This window comes from Doryrhamphus excisus, unplaced genomic scaffold (assembly GCF_037039965.1).
Source record: "Doryrhamphus excisus strain RoL-2023G ecotype Guam unplaced genomic scaffold, RoL_Dexc_Guam_v1.1 HiC_scaffold_24, whole genome shotgun sequence".
NCBI classification, from domain to species: Eukaryota; Metazoa; Chordata; class Actinopteri; order Syngnathiformes; family Syngnathidae; genus Doryrhamphus; species Doryrhamphus excisus.
The window spans coordinates 2,961,120-2,980,725 of record NW_027621862.1 but is presented as its reverse complement, the minus strand read 5'-3'; the positions used below and the strand labels follow the sequence as shown (position 1 = coordinate 2,980,725).

Sequence of the window (19,606 nt, the reverse complement as noted above, 5' to 3'; positions counted from 1 at the left end):
GCATGTTCACATGCTTACTTGCAGTACTTCATAAAAAATACCTACAATGCTGAGCCGTAAAACAGACTATCATTGTCTTTTTCATAAAATACATCTTGCAATAATTGGATTTTTATGTCCCATGTGGCAGCATGCATTATTTTTACATTGAAATGCTTCACATATTCATTGTTACACATTTGAAAAGGAGAAGGAAGAAGCAGAGCTTAACAGGATGAAACAACGCTGACTGTTGCATCCACGCACTCAATATCGTCGTTGTACTGTGTGACTTTTGTGGTAATACTATAAATTCCCCAAGTAACTCCATTCATCACCAACTCTCCTGAGGCCCAATAATCCAAAAGGCCCGAAAATCCAACACTCAGTATCTTTGGGAGTGACCAGGATGGATAGGATCAGGAACGAGTACATCAGAGGGACATTACATGTTAGCCGGAGGTAGCAGAGATGAGAATGCTGAGGTTCTCATTGGGAGTGACCATGATGGATAGGATCAGAAACGAGTACATCAGAGGGACATTACATGTTAGCCGGAGGTAGCAGAGATGAGAATGCTGAGGTTCTCATTGGGAGTGACCATGATGGATAGGATCAGGAACGAGTACATCAAAGGGACATTACATGTTAGCCGGAGGTAGCAGAGATGAGAATGCTGAGTTTCTCATTGGGAGTGACCATGATGGATAGGATCAGGAACGAGTACATCAGAGGGACATTACATGTTAGCCGGAGGTAGCAGAGATGAGGATGCTGAGGTTCTCATTGGGAGTGACCATGATGGATAGGATCAGAAACGAGTACATCAGAGGAACATTACATGTTAGCCAGAAGTAGCAGAGATGAAAAAGCTGAGGTTCTCATTGGGAGTGACCATGATGGATAGGATCAGGAACAAGTACATCAAAGGGACATTACATGTTAGCCGGAGGTAGCAGAGATGAGGATGCTGAGGTTCTCATTGGGAGTGACCATGATAGATAGGATCAGGAAGGAGTACATCAGAGGGACATTACATGTTAGCTGGAGGTAGCAGAGATGAGGATGCTGAGGTTCTCATTGGGAGTGACCATGATGGATAGGATCAGAAACGAGTACATCAGAGGGACATTACATGTTAGCCAGAAGTAGCAGAGATGAGGATGCTGAGGTTCTCATTGGGAGTGACCATGATGGATAGGATCAGGAAGGAGTACATCAGAGGGACATTACATGTTAGAGGCCTTGGAGATAAAGTCAGAGAGATGGTTGTGACATATCCAGAGAAGAGATAGTGAATATATTAGTAGAAGGATGTTGCCAGGTAGGAGGCGTAGAGGAAGACCAAAGAGGAGGTTTATGGATGTAGTGAAGGAGGACATGAGGGTAGTTGGTGTGAGAGAGACAGATGCAATGGAGGAGATTGATTTGCTGCGGCGATCCCCTGAAGGGAAAAGCCCAACGAGAAAGAAGAAGAATTCCAGGAATTGTTCCATTCCTACTGAGGATAGGCAGCGTATCTAATAAATGGATGGATGGAGGGAACAAGCTAGTTTGCCACCAGTGACAACTGTCATTTGTTTACACGCTTGAGAAGCAGTTTGATGAGGTAATCTTTTGTGTGCCGGGCACCCATTTTTGCAGAGCTGCTGGAAATGTGAATTTCTCTTGGAGAGTAATAACTAATGATGTGTGTATAGTAATGGTAATGGTTTTATTTCATTTGAACATGCATCAGATTACAATTGAATGCATCCCATAATCAGTTCACAGTTCCACATGTCCAAAAGGAGTAGGAAGAAGCAAAGCTTATTAAATCCTACCCCTCCATTTGGTACTTTTACAATAAGTAACTATTACATTTGTTCATTTCCTGCTTTCCTAATATAGTTTTTTTTAATTTTCTAACTTTTTTTAATTTTTAAATTTTTTTTTAATGTTTTAATTTTTTTACATTTTTTAAAAATTAAAAAAAAGTTTTTTTTTATTTTTTTTAATAAAAAAAAATTAAATTTTATTTTTGTCACGTATCGAAGTACGAGGTGATATAACAATACAATGACATAATCAGTACCATAGTTATAGATGTTTCCCATATGTATATATATATGTACTATGTACAATATATGGTGGACTTTCAAGCAGCTCTGTCATATTCAAGCACATTTTAAGATACCATGAAAGCGACGTCCGACATCCATGTGATTCCCTGTCTACCCATTGATATCGAACGCGTGCCGCAGGCTAAGATGAAAGTCAAGCAGCTAGCAAGGAAGTGGAAATTCAAACCTTCGGGACCTTCTATCATCGTGGGAGACATGAATTCACTACCGAGGAGGAGCTGGCGAGAACGTCAAGACCTTCAAGTTTTTGCTTCACTGAATGGCTAAGTGCTAGCATCACAGAGGCTAACATGACGAGCTAGCCGACGTCAGGCAGGGACACGAGACAGTGGAAAGCACAGGGGAGGTTATTATTATTATTATTATTATTATTAGTAGTAGTAGTAGTAGTAGTATTAGTATTAGTATTAGTATTAGTATTATTATTTAAATTAATCATTTAATAAATAATTTTGCGTCTGTTATTCATGTTATTTCAGGGCTCTAATTATGTAAAAAAAACATGTGGAACTATATTTCCAACTATGGAAATATTTAATTAATTGTTGTAAGAAGTCTTCATTCTAAATGGAGCATAGCATAGCATAGCATAGCATAGCATAGCATAGCATAGCATAGCATAGCATAGCATAGCATAGCATAGCATAGAAACCTCCTCACGGCTGTCTAAATTTTTTTTAACATTTTTAGAGCCCTCCAGACATGTCATAACACCCCTATAGTCATCTTTACATTAAAATAAGCCACAAAAAAAGCCACATAAGACATCAATAAGACGAAATACTTTATCTCACACGCACATCATATCTTTACTTCTGGTTTCTGTTCAGGATATTTTTTTTCCAATGTAATAATAGGCTGCATTTAATTGCAAATCAATGTTTTGTAAAAAAAAAAAAAAAACGGATAGAATGAAACCGCAAAATTCAAAACGGCAAGTAATTACTGTATACTGTATGTCTCATGTATTAACTAGAAAATACATAATATCCACTTGTTGTGTTTAATAAGACTGCTGGGGTTCCTAATATTGCGTCCCCTGAGTGTCCACCTTCAAGCATCTCGAGGTGTCAATTCAATTGTACTCTTTCGATTTAATTGTTTTTCGATGCAGCAATCAAACGTGGAATGGAATGAACAGTGACGGCAGTGATCAATAATGCATTTATTAGCCTCCAACTCAATAGAGGCGATAATAGCGGGATGTAAATATGCGTGCATCAGTCCTCACAATACAGAGGGAAGGTGTTACCATGGTGATAGTAGACCCGCACTACCTTGAGCTTTTCATACAAAGTGGACAAATAGTGTACATTTTATTTTCAGTGATTTAATCCCTTTTAGATTAAATACTATAATTTTTAATGACAATGTTTTTCAAAATTATTATTATTAATATTGACAATTTTTAAGAATAAATGTGATTATTTATTATTTATATAGTTTTTACAGGCCTATTTGTGTCCATAAATACAGTCTACACATTATGTAGTTGTAATGAATAATAATAATAATAATAATGATAATAATAATAATAATATATTATTATATTTTACAATCATTAATTAATTATTGATACTTGATTATTGATAACAATAAGTATTATTATTATATAAAATGTATTATATATATTAATAATAATATATTATATAATAATAATTAATTATTTATTTATAATGAATTATAATATAACAATAAATATTCTTATTATATAAATAATATTAATACTAGGTATTATGATTAATATTAATATTTATAATAATTATATATTATATATAATTATTTTTTATAATTATATAATTATGGATGGGCTAATAATAATAATATTATATTATATTTTACAATAATAGATTAATTTAATTAATTAGATAAATTAATCTAATTAGAATTAGATTAATAATAATTAATAATAATAATAATAATAATAATATACTATATAATAATTATTAATTATTTATTTATAATTAATTATAATATAATAATAAATATTATTATATAAATAATATTAATACTGGGTATTATGATTAATATTAATATTTATAATAATTATATATTATATATAATTATTTTGTTATTATATAATTATGGATTATGGACTTTATAATATAATTATAAATATAATTTTATAATTATATATATATAAAATAATTATTATAAAAAAGCATTACATTTGGTTAACAAGCTACACTAGATTTTAAAAAAGTATTTTATCATGCTGTACTTACATCATGTTGACAGGGGAGACCGCTGTTTCACCTGCCAAAAGTTACTCTTTACTGCGTAAAAATGCAAAATGAGGTCTTGAACGCTTTCATTTTGAAAATGTTCAAATTAGCCTTTAATTATCATGTGAAAATTCTGACCTGTCGTGTGTACGGCGCTGTGTTAAAAAAAAAAAGTATAGGGAGCCAGCCTTAGCGCTCATGTGGAAGTAGGTCTTAAACTCCACATTTGCATGTTTATTTTGGGAGCCTTATTAGCATTGGCAAACATGAACATCCTGCAGAAAGGAGGAGAGAAAACCAAGGGAGAAATAAAAGAAGGAAGGAGAAAAACGGCAAAAAGGAGGTGTTTTATAAAATAATAAACAGATTTTGTGTTCAAAACTCTGCTTTCAATTAATGACTCAATGACTTACTCATTTGATGGGTACGGCGTTGAATAGTGCATACCTTTAGTTATTATTATTATTATTTTTCCATTACATTTGAAATGTAATTATGAGACCCACTGAGCAAAAAACGAGTTGAATTTTTGCAAATCTAAAAAAAACAACTTGCCTAAAATTGTCGAAGTGTACTTTATTGCCTTTAAATTCTAATCAACTACAACAGTTCCAGTAACCTATATATTATTTTTTACTTTCCCTCATAGTTTGAGTGATATTCCCATTCTTTCACTGCTGAACACACTTCTTCTCCTCCGTATACGTTTCATCAAGTATTTTTGAAGTGATACATTTTTAAAGCTGAATGAAATCCTAAGGGGATCAGGGAGCCACGAGGGGGAGTAAATATGCAGAGAGGGTCCAAAGCAACGTCTTATATCCGCTCATTAAAGAGTGTAAATATAAAGATTCCCTGCATTCATATCACATCTGAAGGCAACATATTGAGTTTGGCTATTTCATGCAATAACACACTCAAAGTGAACTGGCAGAAGTTTATTCAAGCTAGTTTATATTTTTTTATACACCCTTCATCACTTAAAGGGTTTTAAACCTTGTTTTTTGACAACTAGGAACCATGTGTATGTTTAGTCATGTTTGCCGAAAAAAACAGATTTCACCCATTCAGTGTATTATTATAGACCGATTATGAATTGTACAGATAAATATGTAAGATGATGCTAACATCTTAGCACCTTTGGTTAGCAAAAAGATATTGTATTCCCTTATTTTTCTGCAGCAGAATCCATTTAAAATTTCAAAATAAAATAAAATATTTTATTACACAAACAGTGTGATGAATTAATGAAATAGAAGGGGCCCTTGGGTGGATCCCTGAGGGACACCAGTACTGATATGAGAAAGGTAAAATGAAAACTCTTAACTCTAAAGTACCTAGATAGTACCTAGATATAAGCTTGTGATGCTACTCAATTGTGTTGGTATCAAAATAATAGCAACAGCTCTTAGTATAATGAAGTAGTAGTAGTACTAGATACTTAGTAGTATGATTTATTCCCAACACGTCTTAGTATGATGAAGTAGTAGTAGTAGTAGATACTTAGTAGTATGATTTATTCCCTTATTTTGCTGCTGCAGAATCAATTTAAAATTTCCAAATAAAATAAAATATTTTATTACACAAACAGTGTGATGAATTAATGAAATAGAAGGGGCCCTTGGGTGGAACCCTGAGGGACACCAGTACTGATATGGGAAAGGTAAAATGAAAACTCTTTACTCTAAAGTACCTAGATATAAGCTTGTGATGCTACTCAATTGTGTTGGTATCAAAATAGTAGCAACAGCTCTTAGTATAATGAAGTAGTAGTAGTACTAGATACTTAGTAGTATAATTTATTCCCAACACCTCTTAGTATGATGAAGTAGTAGTAGTAGTAGATACTTAGTAGTATTATTTATTCCCTTATTTTGCTGCAGCAGAATCAATTCCACCCAAGGGGCCCTTGGGTGGAACCCTGAGGGACACCAGTAGTGATATGGGAAAGGGAAAATGGAAACTATGAACCTAAATATAAGCTTGTGATGCTACTCAATTGTGTTGGTATCAAAATAATAGCAACAGCTCTTAGTATGATGAAGTAGTAGTAGTACTAGATACTTAGTAGTATGATTTATTCCCAACAGCTCTTAGTATGATGAAGTAGTAGAAGTAGTAGATACTTAGTATGATTGATTCCCTTATTTTGCTGCAGCAGAATCAGTTCCACCGAAGGGGCCCTTGGGTGGAACCCTGAGGGACACCAGTACTGATATGGGAAAGGTAAAATGAAAACTCTTAACTCTTAAGTACGTGTTGGTATCAAAATAATAGCAACAGCTCTTAGTATAATGAAGTGCAGGTCGAGTACTACACAACAATAAAAAAGCAGTAATTGTAATACGCTGACAGTGTCAATCAAAACTGAGCATGATTCTGTCTATCTGCACCTCAAAGACAAACCGTACACTTCTTTGAAAAAAAAAAAAAACTGAAGGGGCCCTTGGGTGGAACCCTGAGGGACACCAGTAATGATTATGGGAAAGGGAAAATGGAAACTATGAACCTAAATATAAGCTTGTGATGCTACCGAATTGTTTTGGTATCATAATAATACAACGTAATGTTTGATATTCAACACTTGAGCAGAAAAAATGGACATTAAAGTTAGAACCAGTTCCGATCAGATCGCTCATATATTGTTCCGTTTGCGCCAATGTTGAAGAAATGTTTCCAAGCAGATCCAGTTTGTTTGTGTGGATCAGCGACTCAGCTGAAGCTAATGCGGCCAAAGCATCTCTGATCCCTCAGTTAGTGGTTGAGGCGATTATGGACTTTGAGTATGTTTGTTTGCATATTTCCTGTATGTGTGTGTGTGTGTGTGTGTGTGTGTTATGTTTGCAGTTATTGTTTTCTTCCACAAGGACTCACCTGCAATGTCGGTGGACCCCGGCCACAGTTTCAATAATAGAGCACTCCCCCTCGTTGAGGCAAAACGCCAAGTCCTTATCGTCGATGCAAGGTTTGAAGACCTCTGAGCGCAGGCTAGGCTGTGTTGGGACCATAGCTGAAAGCAAAGTAAGGGGAAAATGTTAGCATGTAAGGATCAGGTGTGTATTTTATTTTATTTATTCATTTGCAACAACAACCAACAACCGCAAAGGCACCTTTCTTCAGTTTTTCTTTCTTTGTGTGCTGACTACAACAAGAGCTTTGTCATCAAATCTCAAAGGCTAAAGAGCTGAGCGCCGGCAAATAAGTTCAGTGATTCAGTCTTTGTCTTTAAAAAAACAACGACTTAGTCCTTAAGGAAAGGCAAAGTCTGCACTGAGGTGTGTGTGTGTGTGTACTTTGAGGACTTGTCGATGTATCTTGTAGCTTAGAGTCACCGCTGTTTATTGTATAAAACACTACAAAAGTACTAGATAGGGTTCTTGACTTATTTCTACTAATAAAGACAAATTTACAAGACATTAAACAGAATGTAAACTTTCAACATCAGCATACGATACAAATGAAATACAAGGGGCCCTAAAGTGGAACCGTGAGGGATGCCACAGTTGATTACGGCACCAGAAAATAAGGTAAAACATAGCATTTTATGACATATTTTATTTTATGACATTGAATTTGTGTATTTAGTCTTCGATAGTATTTCATTCTTTCATTTGTAAAATGAACATTTTTTTAATTTATTGAAATTATAAGCTATGTTTGAGTAAATTCCGAGAAAGTATCTCATTGCTGGATGTGCCAACCACAGCAAATTCTAAACAATAACAAGACTTTTTTGGTAATTGATTCAATTTTTTTTTTACCCACAAATAAAATGCTGCCGATTCCCATCATCAATGAGTGAAATCGGCCCATAATTGTACATTTTTAAATTTCTGTATAATGACTGCTATTGGGGTCGAGTGGTTAGAATGTTATACTGCTTAAAGTTGCAACATCAGCATAAGATACAAATGAAATACAAGGGGCCCTAGAGTGGAACCTTGAGGGATGCCACAGTTGATTACGGCACCAGAAAAGAAGGAAAAACATGTCATTTTACAACATATTTTATTTTTATTTAAAAGCAATTTGGGTTTTTCATTTGGGCTCCAATATCCATCTGTTTTGGGAATTTTTTTTCCTGCCTGTTATGGAATTTTTGTCTTTAGTCTTAGATAGTATTTCATTTTTTCATTTGTATTAAGTAAATTCAAGTAAATTTAAGTAAATTCCAAGAAAGTATCTCACTGCTGGATGTGCCACCACAGAAAACTATAAACAATAAGGATTATTTATTCCATTTTCTATCCACAAATAAAACAATTTTCAAAAATTTGGTCAAAAACAATAAATCCTAACGATGCTCAAATCATCGTTTTATGCTGCCGATTCCCATCATCAATGAGTGAAATCGGCCCATAATTGTACATTTTTAAATTTCTGTATAATGACTGCTAATGGGGTTGAGTTGTTAGAATGTTATACCGCTTAAACTTGCAACATTGCATATTTCATACAAATGAAATACAAGGGGCCCTAAAGTGGAACCCTGAGGGATGCCACAGTTGATTACGGCAGCAGAAAACAAGGAAAAACATGGCATTTTACAACATAAATTGGGGTCGAGTGGGAGACCGGGGTTCAATTCCACCCTCGGCCATCTCTGTGTAGAGTTTGCATGTTCTCCCTCCTTGCAAGCGTGGGTTTTCTCCGGGTACTCCGGTTTCCTCCCACATTCCAAAAACATGCTAGGTTAATTAGCGACTTCAAATTGTCCATAGGTATGAATGTGAGTGTGAATGGTTGTTTGTCTATATGTGCCCTGTGATTGGCTGGCCAGGGTGTACTGGGTGATTCAGAGGGCAAAAATCTGTTTTTTTCCCCACATGACAAAAGCCACTGAAATGAAATGTAACCACTTTAGAGTCTATATGTGCCCTGTGATTGGTTGGCGACCAGTCCAGGGTGTACCCCGCCCGAAGACAGCTGGGATAGGCTCCAGCACCCCCTGCGACCTTCGTGAGGATAAGCGGTAGAAAATTAATGAATAAATGACCGCTATTGGGATTATTCTAAGGCCCTCTGACTGCCAGGCCCAAAAAATACCAGAATAAGGGGGGGCTAACCAAAATTCCTGGTTGCACCCCTGCTACTAGCTATATGATCACAAAAATTTAACCTTAAAATCACTTACATTTAGACAAAAACATATTTGACTACCTTTTTAAAGAGAACATACAGGAAATTTGCCGATATTGATTAGTGGTTGATCGATGGCGGCATTTGTAATAAATACAATTGGTTTTCTGGAGAAACATCAAGAATAATTGATGAATATAATTACTTTTTACTCAGTGTGTACCCAAGACCCAAAATATTGAGGTTGTAATTTTCCGGCGACCATACAAACAATATTGTCAGTATTCTTACCTTGCTGTCAGTAATAATAAAACAGTAATAAATTAATACGTCAAGGAAAGTGAAGCAACAATCTGATACGACTACATTACATAAAAAACAGATCGACGGGCCTTGTGATGTGCACTTAATTCCCTTGTGTTGTTTGACCCTGAACGCCTCTTACAACATCAAGAGCATGGCTGCCATCCCTCAGTACTGCAATGCAGAGAGCTCCACCCGGTGATATATGCACAGCTGTCAGGCCGACATATCAATATTGGGAGCTAGCCCGTGTAGCAACACGCTAGCGGATGAAGATGCACAAGCATCATCGAGACGATGCACACACATAGTTTTGCAAAGCACCGCTAATGGGATTGACTGGTATTACACACAATACCTTACCATAACAATTGGATTACATAGCATTCTCCCCTTTTATCCCTTTTTTTATTATTTGTCTGTTTTCAAAATTCCAGGCACTGATATTTTTCCTATTTGCCATTCCGCACCCATCTGGCACAAATTTCGAACGGCCGCAACACCTCGCGTGTTGGCCGCTGGCCGTCTCTCAACAGCTGCTCTCACCAACGATCACTGGTGGCGAAATAAAAACAAAGTAATCTTTTGTTGTGCCCCAGTGTCTCGTTCAATCTGTGTTTTGTTTATGGCCATTGATCGATCAATCTGGGGCTCGTGATGTAAAGCCCAAGAGATGATGAGAAATCAGATGGAACACAAAAAGTGATGTATGTTGCTTTCGGGGGGCCCGATACTGCTGTGTGAGAGGAAACAGGACTATCTAAATCACTTTTTAGCGCTTATATGGAACATGCAAATAGCCCTTTTTTAGAAGATTTTGGACATAAAAAAAAGACAATGAGCGGGCTCGAGCACCCTGATGCGCTCGGGGGTACGTGCGAGTCAGGGATACGTGCGCGAGCGGACACGTCGTACAAAAAACCGGCGTGATCGAATAAGTCGTAACAGAGTTACGGGACTTACAATTTTCTACCAGGAGGGGGCGACACCGGTGACAAGGCGGGTATGCAGTCACGTCCCGTCTGACGCTCTAAACCTACATAAAAAAAAAATTTGCGACGATCGGACCATGCGGAAGGTACTTGTGGCGCCTTACTTCTGGCCTGAAAATGGCCGACGGCATCAAAAATGGCCGACTTCCTGTTGGTTCTTGAGACTTTTTGGTGCATCCTGTCATGATAGACGTCTCCACCAAATTTCGTGACGATCTGGGCTTTTTTTTTTTAATTTCAAGGTGGCGCTAGAGAGCCAATTTTGGAACATTATATTTGAAACCCATAAAATATCAAATTTTTTGCCAGACCTGATGCGCTCGCCAAATTTGGTGAGTTTTCTGGCATGTTAAAGCCCTAAAAATCGCAATCATTTTGGGAGAATAATAATAATAATAATAATAAACATTACAATTACAATAGAGCTTTTGCACTGTCAGTGCTCGAGCCCTAATAATAATAAAGATAAATAATAAAAATAATAATCCTGAGCTAGTCAACTATAAGAAATGTACTTGTGCTTGTAAGTTGAAGAAGTATACAACAAAATAAAATATGTTATCATCGCAACAATGTCAGCACAATACACAACAAAACAAAAGGGGACCTAAGATAGACCCCTAACCATGAATTCACACCAGGCGCAAATCATATACGTCATATTTATGTAGCGGTTTACACATGTAGATTTGAAAAGCACTGCAGGTTTTTCAAGCTTTTATTTTGTTCAAAAGTGGACTTTTATTTTGACACCAGAAGCTGTTGTCACTAGCTAAAAATATTGATGTTTTGTGTGGTAAACAGTGCTTATTTTTTTGTCAGTCACACCTCCAAACATTTTTTTGACCCCAAACTTCATATGCCGCAGTAAGAGATTAATTAAATAAAAGGGGTTCTAGGATGGAACCATGAGGGACGCCGTAGGTGATTTCTAGGCAAAATATCTGTTATGTTATTGTTCTTGTATATTCTTTTACACTGTACGGATGTTAGGAATATTTGTATTATTATGACGGTTTAATTCTGGAACAGACATTCATTTTCAGTCATTTTCGATGGGAAAAGCCGTGATGACACTTTAACTCAAAGAAATCCTTGTGAGGTCACTAGCTAAAAAATATTTTATATTTTGTGTGCTTATTTTTTTGTCACTCACACCTCCGATATTTTGGAGTCAAAGAATCTGATCTTAATGAAAATGTAACAATTTTTTGACCAAAACTTCATATGCCGGAGTAAGAGATTAATTAAATAGAAGGGACCCTAAGATGGAACCATGAGGGACGCCGTGTTTAAAATATTTTTGCTAGCTAAAAATATTGATGTTTTGTGTGATAAACAGTGCTTATTTTTTTGTCAGTCACACCTCCAATATTTTGGTGACCTTAATGCAAATTTAACAATTTTTTGACCCAAACGTCATATGCCGCAGTAAGAGATTAATTAAATAAAAGGGGTTCTAGGATGGAACCATGAGGGACGCCGTAGGTGATTTCTTTTTTTTTTTTTTTTTTGGGTGATTTCTAGGCAAAAAAGAGAATAGAAAAATAGAACACAACATTCTCAATATATATATACATGTCCGCTGCAATAATTGTCAAAGTGTTCAGAGCCCCTTCTTAGCTTTTATCGCGGCAGCAGCAGCAGTGACCACATTAGGGATGCAAAAATCTGATGCTTTGGTGCCTGCTCTGTTAGGTCAGCGGCTTTTAAGATAAGCGAACAGAGAATGTTGATTTTGACACACACGGTTATCTGATATATTTGTATTGGAACAGTCAAGGTCGTGTATGGTAGATTTTTTTTTGTATTTTATTCCAATAGTTTGCAAGACTTCCTGTCAATTCTCCAGCTGTCTGCTACACTTAGCCTTCTTATTTGTTCCATGTTGTATAAGTAGCAGGGCAGGAAGTGAGCTACAGAAAGATCCCGGCCTTTCAGTGACACAGCACTTTGGGCACGGGTGATGATGTATGATGTTGCATCCATTACAAAAAAAAAAAAAAAAAAAAAATCAAAATCCATTTTGGCAGCACCTTGTTGGATGTTTCGAGCCAGAGGGAGCGAAGCTGTCAGTTTCACCTTAAATTAAACACGTTATGGCATATTCTTCCCGAGGAGCTGATCAATCAAATAGAATGTAGTTTCCAGACTATAACACAAACCTGGATGCCATCAATCATATCATGTCGGATCGCGACTATTTTCAACCCAAGTAAATAAATGTTTCAAACAAACAGACAGTCTGCATTGAAATCAGGTTTTGTTTTGTAATTGGTTGGGTAATAGCGGTACATGTCATCTGTGACATGACGTTTGTCCTTGAGCGAGCAAATAGAGGCTGTCAATTCTTCACGGGGTTGCATTTTATCAGAGTGACGGGTTTAAAAAAAAAATAATAAATAGTATGGCATAGCCGCTTATTCAGAGCAGAGTGAGATTGACTTTAAAATGCAACAAAACAATAACCCAAAATATCTGTTGTGTTATTGTTCTTGTATATTCTTTTTACATTGTACGGATGTTAGGAATATTTGTATTATTATGACATATTTATATGTTTAATGCTGGAACAGACATTCATTTTCAGTCATTTTCGATGGGAAAAGCCGTGATGACACTTTAACTCAAAGAAATCCTTGTGAGGTCACTAGCTAAAAAAAATTTAATATTTTGTGTGCTTATTTTTTTGTCACTCACACCTCCGATATTTTGGAGTCAAAGAATCTGATCTTAATGAAAATTTAACAATTTTTTTACCAAAACTTCATATGCCGGAATAAGAGATTAATTAAATAGAAGGGGCCCTAAGATTGAACCATGAGGGACGCCGGTTTACGATATTTTTGCTCAATCATTTTAGCTACATGAGTTCAATGTGTTGCTATCATCACTTCATCATCAAATGTTTGAAGAATAATTAATTCAAAAGTAGTGGCCTCCAGGATGTAAACCTGATCGATAGAGTCCGGTATCGAGCATAGAATGAAACCGGTTCTGACATTCCGATTGTCCTGAAATATTTCATATTTTTTAAATTTCGGCGTCGACGTTGTTCAGCGGTAGAACACCAAACAAGCAGACGGGGCAGGAAGCGTTTGTGTTCATCCATTTCAACCAGTGACAGTGTGCGATGCTAGCTTTAGCCAGCAAGTCCAAAGTCCAAAACTGGCATTTTGCCTCTGAAAAAGTACAATTTTTACATAGCCTTTATTTGGGTTTATATGCCGGTGTAAGACAGTAATTGAATTGAAGGGGCCCTAGGATGGAACCATGAGGGACGCCATAGGTGATTTCTAGGCAAAAAAAAGAGTAAAAACTTAAATTTATGCACTGAAAATTATGTTCTGAGTGGCACCCAATGTTTAAGATATTTTTGACCAATTATTTTAGCTACATGAGTTCAATGTGTTGCAAGTCGAAAAGTTCAAAGCCCAAAACTGGCATATTGGTGTCCAAAAAAGTAAAATTTTTACATTGCCTTTATTTGGGTTTTAACATTTAGCTTTAGCTGTGCATTTTAGAGCTTCTACTGTACATTAATCCCTTCTTTCGTTACACTAGTTCCAATCAAAATGAAGCACTGTAACTAATCATAAATAAACTAATCATAACTAAACAGTGCTTATTTTTTGTCACTCACACCTCCAATATTTTGGTCACCTTAAGAGTCAAAGAATCTGATCTGAAATTTATTTGTTTTTTACCCGAAAGAGAGTAATTGAATTGAAGGGGTTCTAGAATTGAACCATGAGGGACGCCGTGGGTGATTTCTAGGCAAAAATGAGTAAAAACTTTACGCACTGAAAATATTTTGGTCAAAGAATCTGATCTGACCCAAACTTCATATGCCGGAGTAAGAGATTAATTAAACAGAAGGGGTTCTAGGATGGAACCATGAGGGATGCCATAGGTGATTTCTAGGCAAATTTATGATTTCTAGGCTTAAATTTATGCACTGAAAATTATGTTCTGAGTGGCACCCAATGTTTAAGATATTTTTGACCAATTATTTTAGCTACATGAGCTCAATTTGTTGCTATCATCACCCTCATCATCAAATGTTTGACAAGCCAAACTTCCTAAGTTTAGCTTTAGCCAGCAAGTCGAAAAGTCCAAAGTCCAAAACTGGCTTTGGACTGCTTTAGCTGTGCATTTTAGAGCTTCTACTGTACATTAATCCCTTCTTTCGTTACAGTAGTTCCAATCAAAATGAAGCACTGTAACTAATCATAAATGACATGTGAATATCGGATGAATTTAATGAACTTGAATAATGATCTTCAAATGAAATCTCGTTGCACAAGCCCTGCAGGGAAAATCTATATGGATGAAAATGTGCTAATAAATGGCAGCTGCAGAGGGAATGTGATTCATCCCGGACTCTTTGAAATCATTTTCACGTCTCCCATTTTTTTTTTTTTTTTTTTCCCCTCAGAGATGCCGCATAAAGAATCACTGATTCATTGGGCAACTTTCAAGGAAAAAAACATGCTGGCTGGCGGATCACAGAGGATGTGAAATGTGAAGATTTTTCCCGCATCACCACAAGGAATGGCTTCATTATCGCTAGATTTGTTTTAAGAAATGCACATTTGTTTTCTTTGAGGACAATTTGAAAGTGGATCAGATACATCGCTAAAGACTAGTCCCGAAATGAGAGCCCAAATCATCAACAAATAGGCTCATTGTTTTGAGTACTATAACAAGAGGTAGTGATTACTTTAAAAACAAAGCACAATTTATGTGGAATTGGTTAAATTCATTAAAGCCAATGTCAATGTACATAAAAAATATATACAATTACAGTTGTTTATACTATAGATCTAAATGTACAGTACTTTTTAGGGGTATAACAATGCATGCATCCGCATTGATACAGTAGTCTGGGGCCTACTTGGAATCAAACAATCAGTCAGACAATGTTTTGTGTTAGAATGTTGTATTCTTGTGTTAAACAATGCAATAATAATAATTTTGAGATGGCTTTGAACATTCGGTTTCAGACAGCTTTTTACAATACCAGATGTTTGTGACATCACAGAGAGATGGGTTTCTTTATATGGGCATGTGCTGTAGGCCAGATACACTCTAGGACCCATAGCTGTGTTTCGTTCTGTTTACAGTTGTTAACTATGGCTCTCCCAGGCGATCTTTCTACGAGGCAAGCTCAGGCAAAAGTGGTTGGAGTTGGTGATTCCCAGCAAGAGATTTTTTTTTTTTTATTTGTCAACAGAATTTCACACGGGAATGTTTGAACGAATGTCGGACACACTTTGTCGTTTGTGGAGGTGAGGAGTACTACAGCATTGGCCAAGATAAGCCGCTTAGTCTTGCAGAGAAAGATTAATCTAATTAATATAATTGTATTTTTAATAGCAATTGAATCAAACCATGAATTTTCTGAATTGTTCCACCCCTAAAACTAATCTGAATCTAATGTTTCCTTAACAGAAGTGATATTTTGAGCACTTTTTGAAGAAACCAAATGTTCATGCTTTTAGAAGACAAAAAATGAAGGACAGTGAAAGCAACCTCAAGGTGAATTCCCCCTGCCCACAGCATGTGGATGCACTGGGAGGCACTGGGAGGCACTGGGTGGGCAGACGGAGCATCCAGACATTACTACAGGAGCCAATTGCATTTTTACAATGGTAGCATTTTCCCTCCATGGCTTCCTTTCTAATGTGCTCATTAGTGTTCCTGTGCTGGGCTTTATCGCCCCTGGAGACGGCGCTTGTTGGGAGAGCGCTGCTCGTGTTGACTGCAGCTCACATCAAAGCTTTCGAACATGGACGAAAAAGAGAGCGAGAGAGAGAGAGAGAGAGAAAGCATCCTCTCCTCTGAGAGGCTGCTGATTGCTCAGCCAACATGCAAGCTCTGCGTTGTGTGGCAGTGTTTGTACTCAACCCCATTACTACTGTCTGGAGGTGCTTGGATGATTGTTATAAGGAAAAAACTAATAAGGAAAAATGACAAAATGTCAAAAAAATATGTCAAAGTATTGTCTGTCTAACAAAAACATCACAATTCTAATGAATCTAATTTATGGCGTCCAACAAGGTTCTATTCTAGGTCCCTTGTACTGAAAATTTGGACAGTGTCATAAGTAGCAGTGGTTTATTTTTTGTAAAACATGGTTGTTAGACATGAAAAACAACTCACTCGCTGCATCAGGTAGGGTTTAATAATTTGTTGCGGTGAAAAATAACCAGCTATGCAGTAATTATCCAATCAGAGGCAGGTTGACTAGTTCTCTATTATTAAAAGTTAGTTCGGGACATTGTTTTTTTACTTAGGAAGTAAATGTTTTATTACAGTAATCCCATGTTTATCACTATTAACTGGTTCCAGACCTAACCGTGATGAATTAATTTCCGCTTATATCTCGGACTGGTGGCCAGCCAATCAAAGGGCACATATAGACAAACAACCATTCACACTCACATTCATACCTATGGACAATTTGGAGTCGCTAATTAACCTAGCATGTTTTTGGAATGTTGGGAGGAAACCGGAGTACCCGGAGAAAACCCACGCATGCACGGGGGAGAACATGCAAACTCCACACAGAGGGTGGAATTGAACTCTGGTCTCCAAGCTGTGAGGGCTGTACGCTAACCACTTGACCGCCGTGCAGCCTTGCGTTCCTTATTTATAAATTGAGTATTTTCATAGTTAGAGCATACCTTGTAAATATGTTTTTTCACATTATGAGAGCCCCATATACATTAAATAACACACCGTTATTCATCTTGACACTCATATTACTCAAAAATGTCAAAATATTCATAATTTTTTGTAATAATAGACGGTGTAGCAGCTATTTAGTAGTTAATTTAGTAGTTTAGTAGTTAATTTTCTAAAATAATTTTATTTTTTTTATTTTATTTTTTTTCTTTAATTGAAAAAAATATATCTTTTTTTTAATTAAAAAAAATAATGTTTTTATTTCATTTGAAAATGCATCAGATTACAATTGAATGCATCCCATAATCAGTTCCCAGTTCCACATGTCCAAAAGGAGTAGGAAGAAGCAAATCTTACCCCTCCATCTGGTACTTTTACAATCAGTAACTGTTACATTTGTTCACTTCCTGCTTTCCTAATATAGTTTAAGTTTGTTGTTTGTTTGTTTTTTTGTCATGTGGTACGTGAAGTACGAGGTGATATGACCATACAATGACATAATGGGTACCATAGTAATTGTCAATATAGTGATATATATGGTACTTTTATAATCAGTAACTGTTACATTTGTTCACTTCCTGCTTTCCATAATATAGTTTAAGTTTTTTTTTTGTTTTTTTTCTTTTGATTATAGTTTAAACTTAAATTCAGTTTATTTTTGAAGAACAAATAGCCACTACAGACTGTATTCAATCAGGAAACAGCGATGATATTTCAAAAAATCGTGATTGAATCAAGCTGAGAAATTTAAAGTGGTGAGAGATTACTGTGTATTTTTTTTTTTTTAATAGGCTTCATAAAAAATGCTTGTGCTAAAATGAAAAGCATGTGTGCAAGGTGTGCAACAAAAACATGAAAAGAAGGAATAATAATGCAAGATACCTCCAAGCTAGGATTATTGGATACTTGCCGCCAGCCAGACATATACTAAATATGTATGAACGTCCACAGAAAGCAATGCATGCAATGGAGTACCGGTCCAAAAAAAATAAAAAAAGCCTTAGAGGGAGACATGGGTACATTTACAAAGGCTGCATAAAAATCGAGAAAATTTCCAGTAATGACCAATTCCTTGCGTAGTCCAAAAGTCGCTAGCGGTGATGACTTTATAACTCATAGGGACTCACTGCTGAATCTAGCCATTAGCTGGTATAGCATTGTTATTAGATTGGCCTCCAAAGTGTTCATGATGATCCAAAGCAGCAGGTTAATAAAGCCCCATCCCACCAGAAACCAAATAAACCCCCAAGGGAACTATTCCCCCCATACCTGTCTCCTTCATCCTGTTCACATTTTTAATTATCTTCTGACCTCCCATGTCAGCTGGATCTTCATTAAAGTTCATACGTCCACTTCACACGCACACTGGCCTTTCCCATGAACCTTGAATGCAGCTCAGATGCCCACGCAATCATGCTAACCTTAGGTTGCAGTCGTGGGACCAAAAGCTGCACATTAAAGAACATACAGTATGTATTAAGTAAAAAATTTCATTGACATAATTGTTCAATAAAAAAATAAATCCAAATAAAATTTTAAAATCCAATTTTCAAAACCGGAGACGAACATCAATTTACAAATTTTCCACAATAATTTAAAATCCACTCAACAAAAAGAGTGGACAACTTAGCAATTTACAATGAGCTAGCTCAAAGTTACTTAGCATACAACATGTGAAGCTCAGAGAATAAACACCTGCTAGCTTAAATATATCTTGTGGTGTACCCCAAGGGTCAATACTAGAACTAAAGCTGTTCACACTATATATAATTTACATCTAGTATTATTTGCAGATTATACTACTGCAATTTCTTCTAGGGAGTTAATAAAAACGATAATTTGAGTACTATACTAAAAAGATGGTTTCATAAAAACAAATTATCCATAAACCTAAATAAAACTAAAATAATGTTATTTGGTAAATGTGGTAAATAGACAACAACAACAATTAATCAATTATGATAAAATTATTATTATTACTTATTATTATAAGGATGGCGGCACGGCGGACGAAAGGTTAGTGCGCAGACCTCACAGCTAGGAGACCAGGGTTCGATTCCACCCTCGGCCATCTTTGCGTGGAGTTTGCATGTTCTCCCCGTGCATGCGTGGGTTTTCTCCGGGTACTCCGGTTTCCTCCCACATTCCAAAAACATGCTCGGTTAATTAGCGACTCCAATTTGTCCATAGGTATGAATGTGAGTGTGAATGGTTG

The 19,606-nt window shown here is 36.2% G+C and overlaps 1 protein-coding gene across 1 annotated transcript in view; it reads right to left on the bottom strand.

Annotated features, from left to right (window-relative positions):
* Window positions 1-19,606, bottom strand: part of nrg3b (neuregulin 3b) — a 241,533-nt gene that overhangs the window by 98,806 nt on the left and 123,121 nt on the right. Inside the window, exon 2 of the mRNA XM_058061816.2 lies at window positions 7,202-7,337. Coding sequence (XP_057917799.2) covers window positions 7,202-7,337 — 136 coding nt within the window. The remainder of the gene's footprint in view (window positions 1-7,201; window positions 7,338-19,606) is intronic.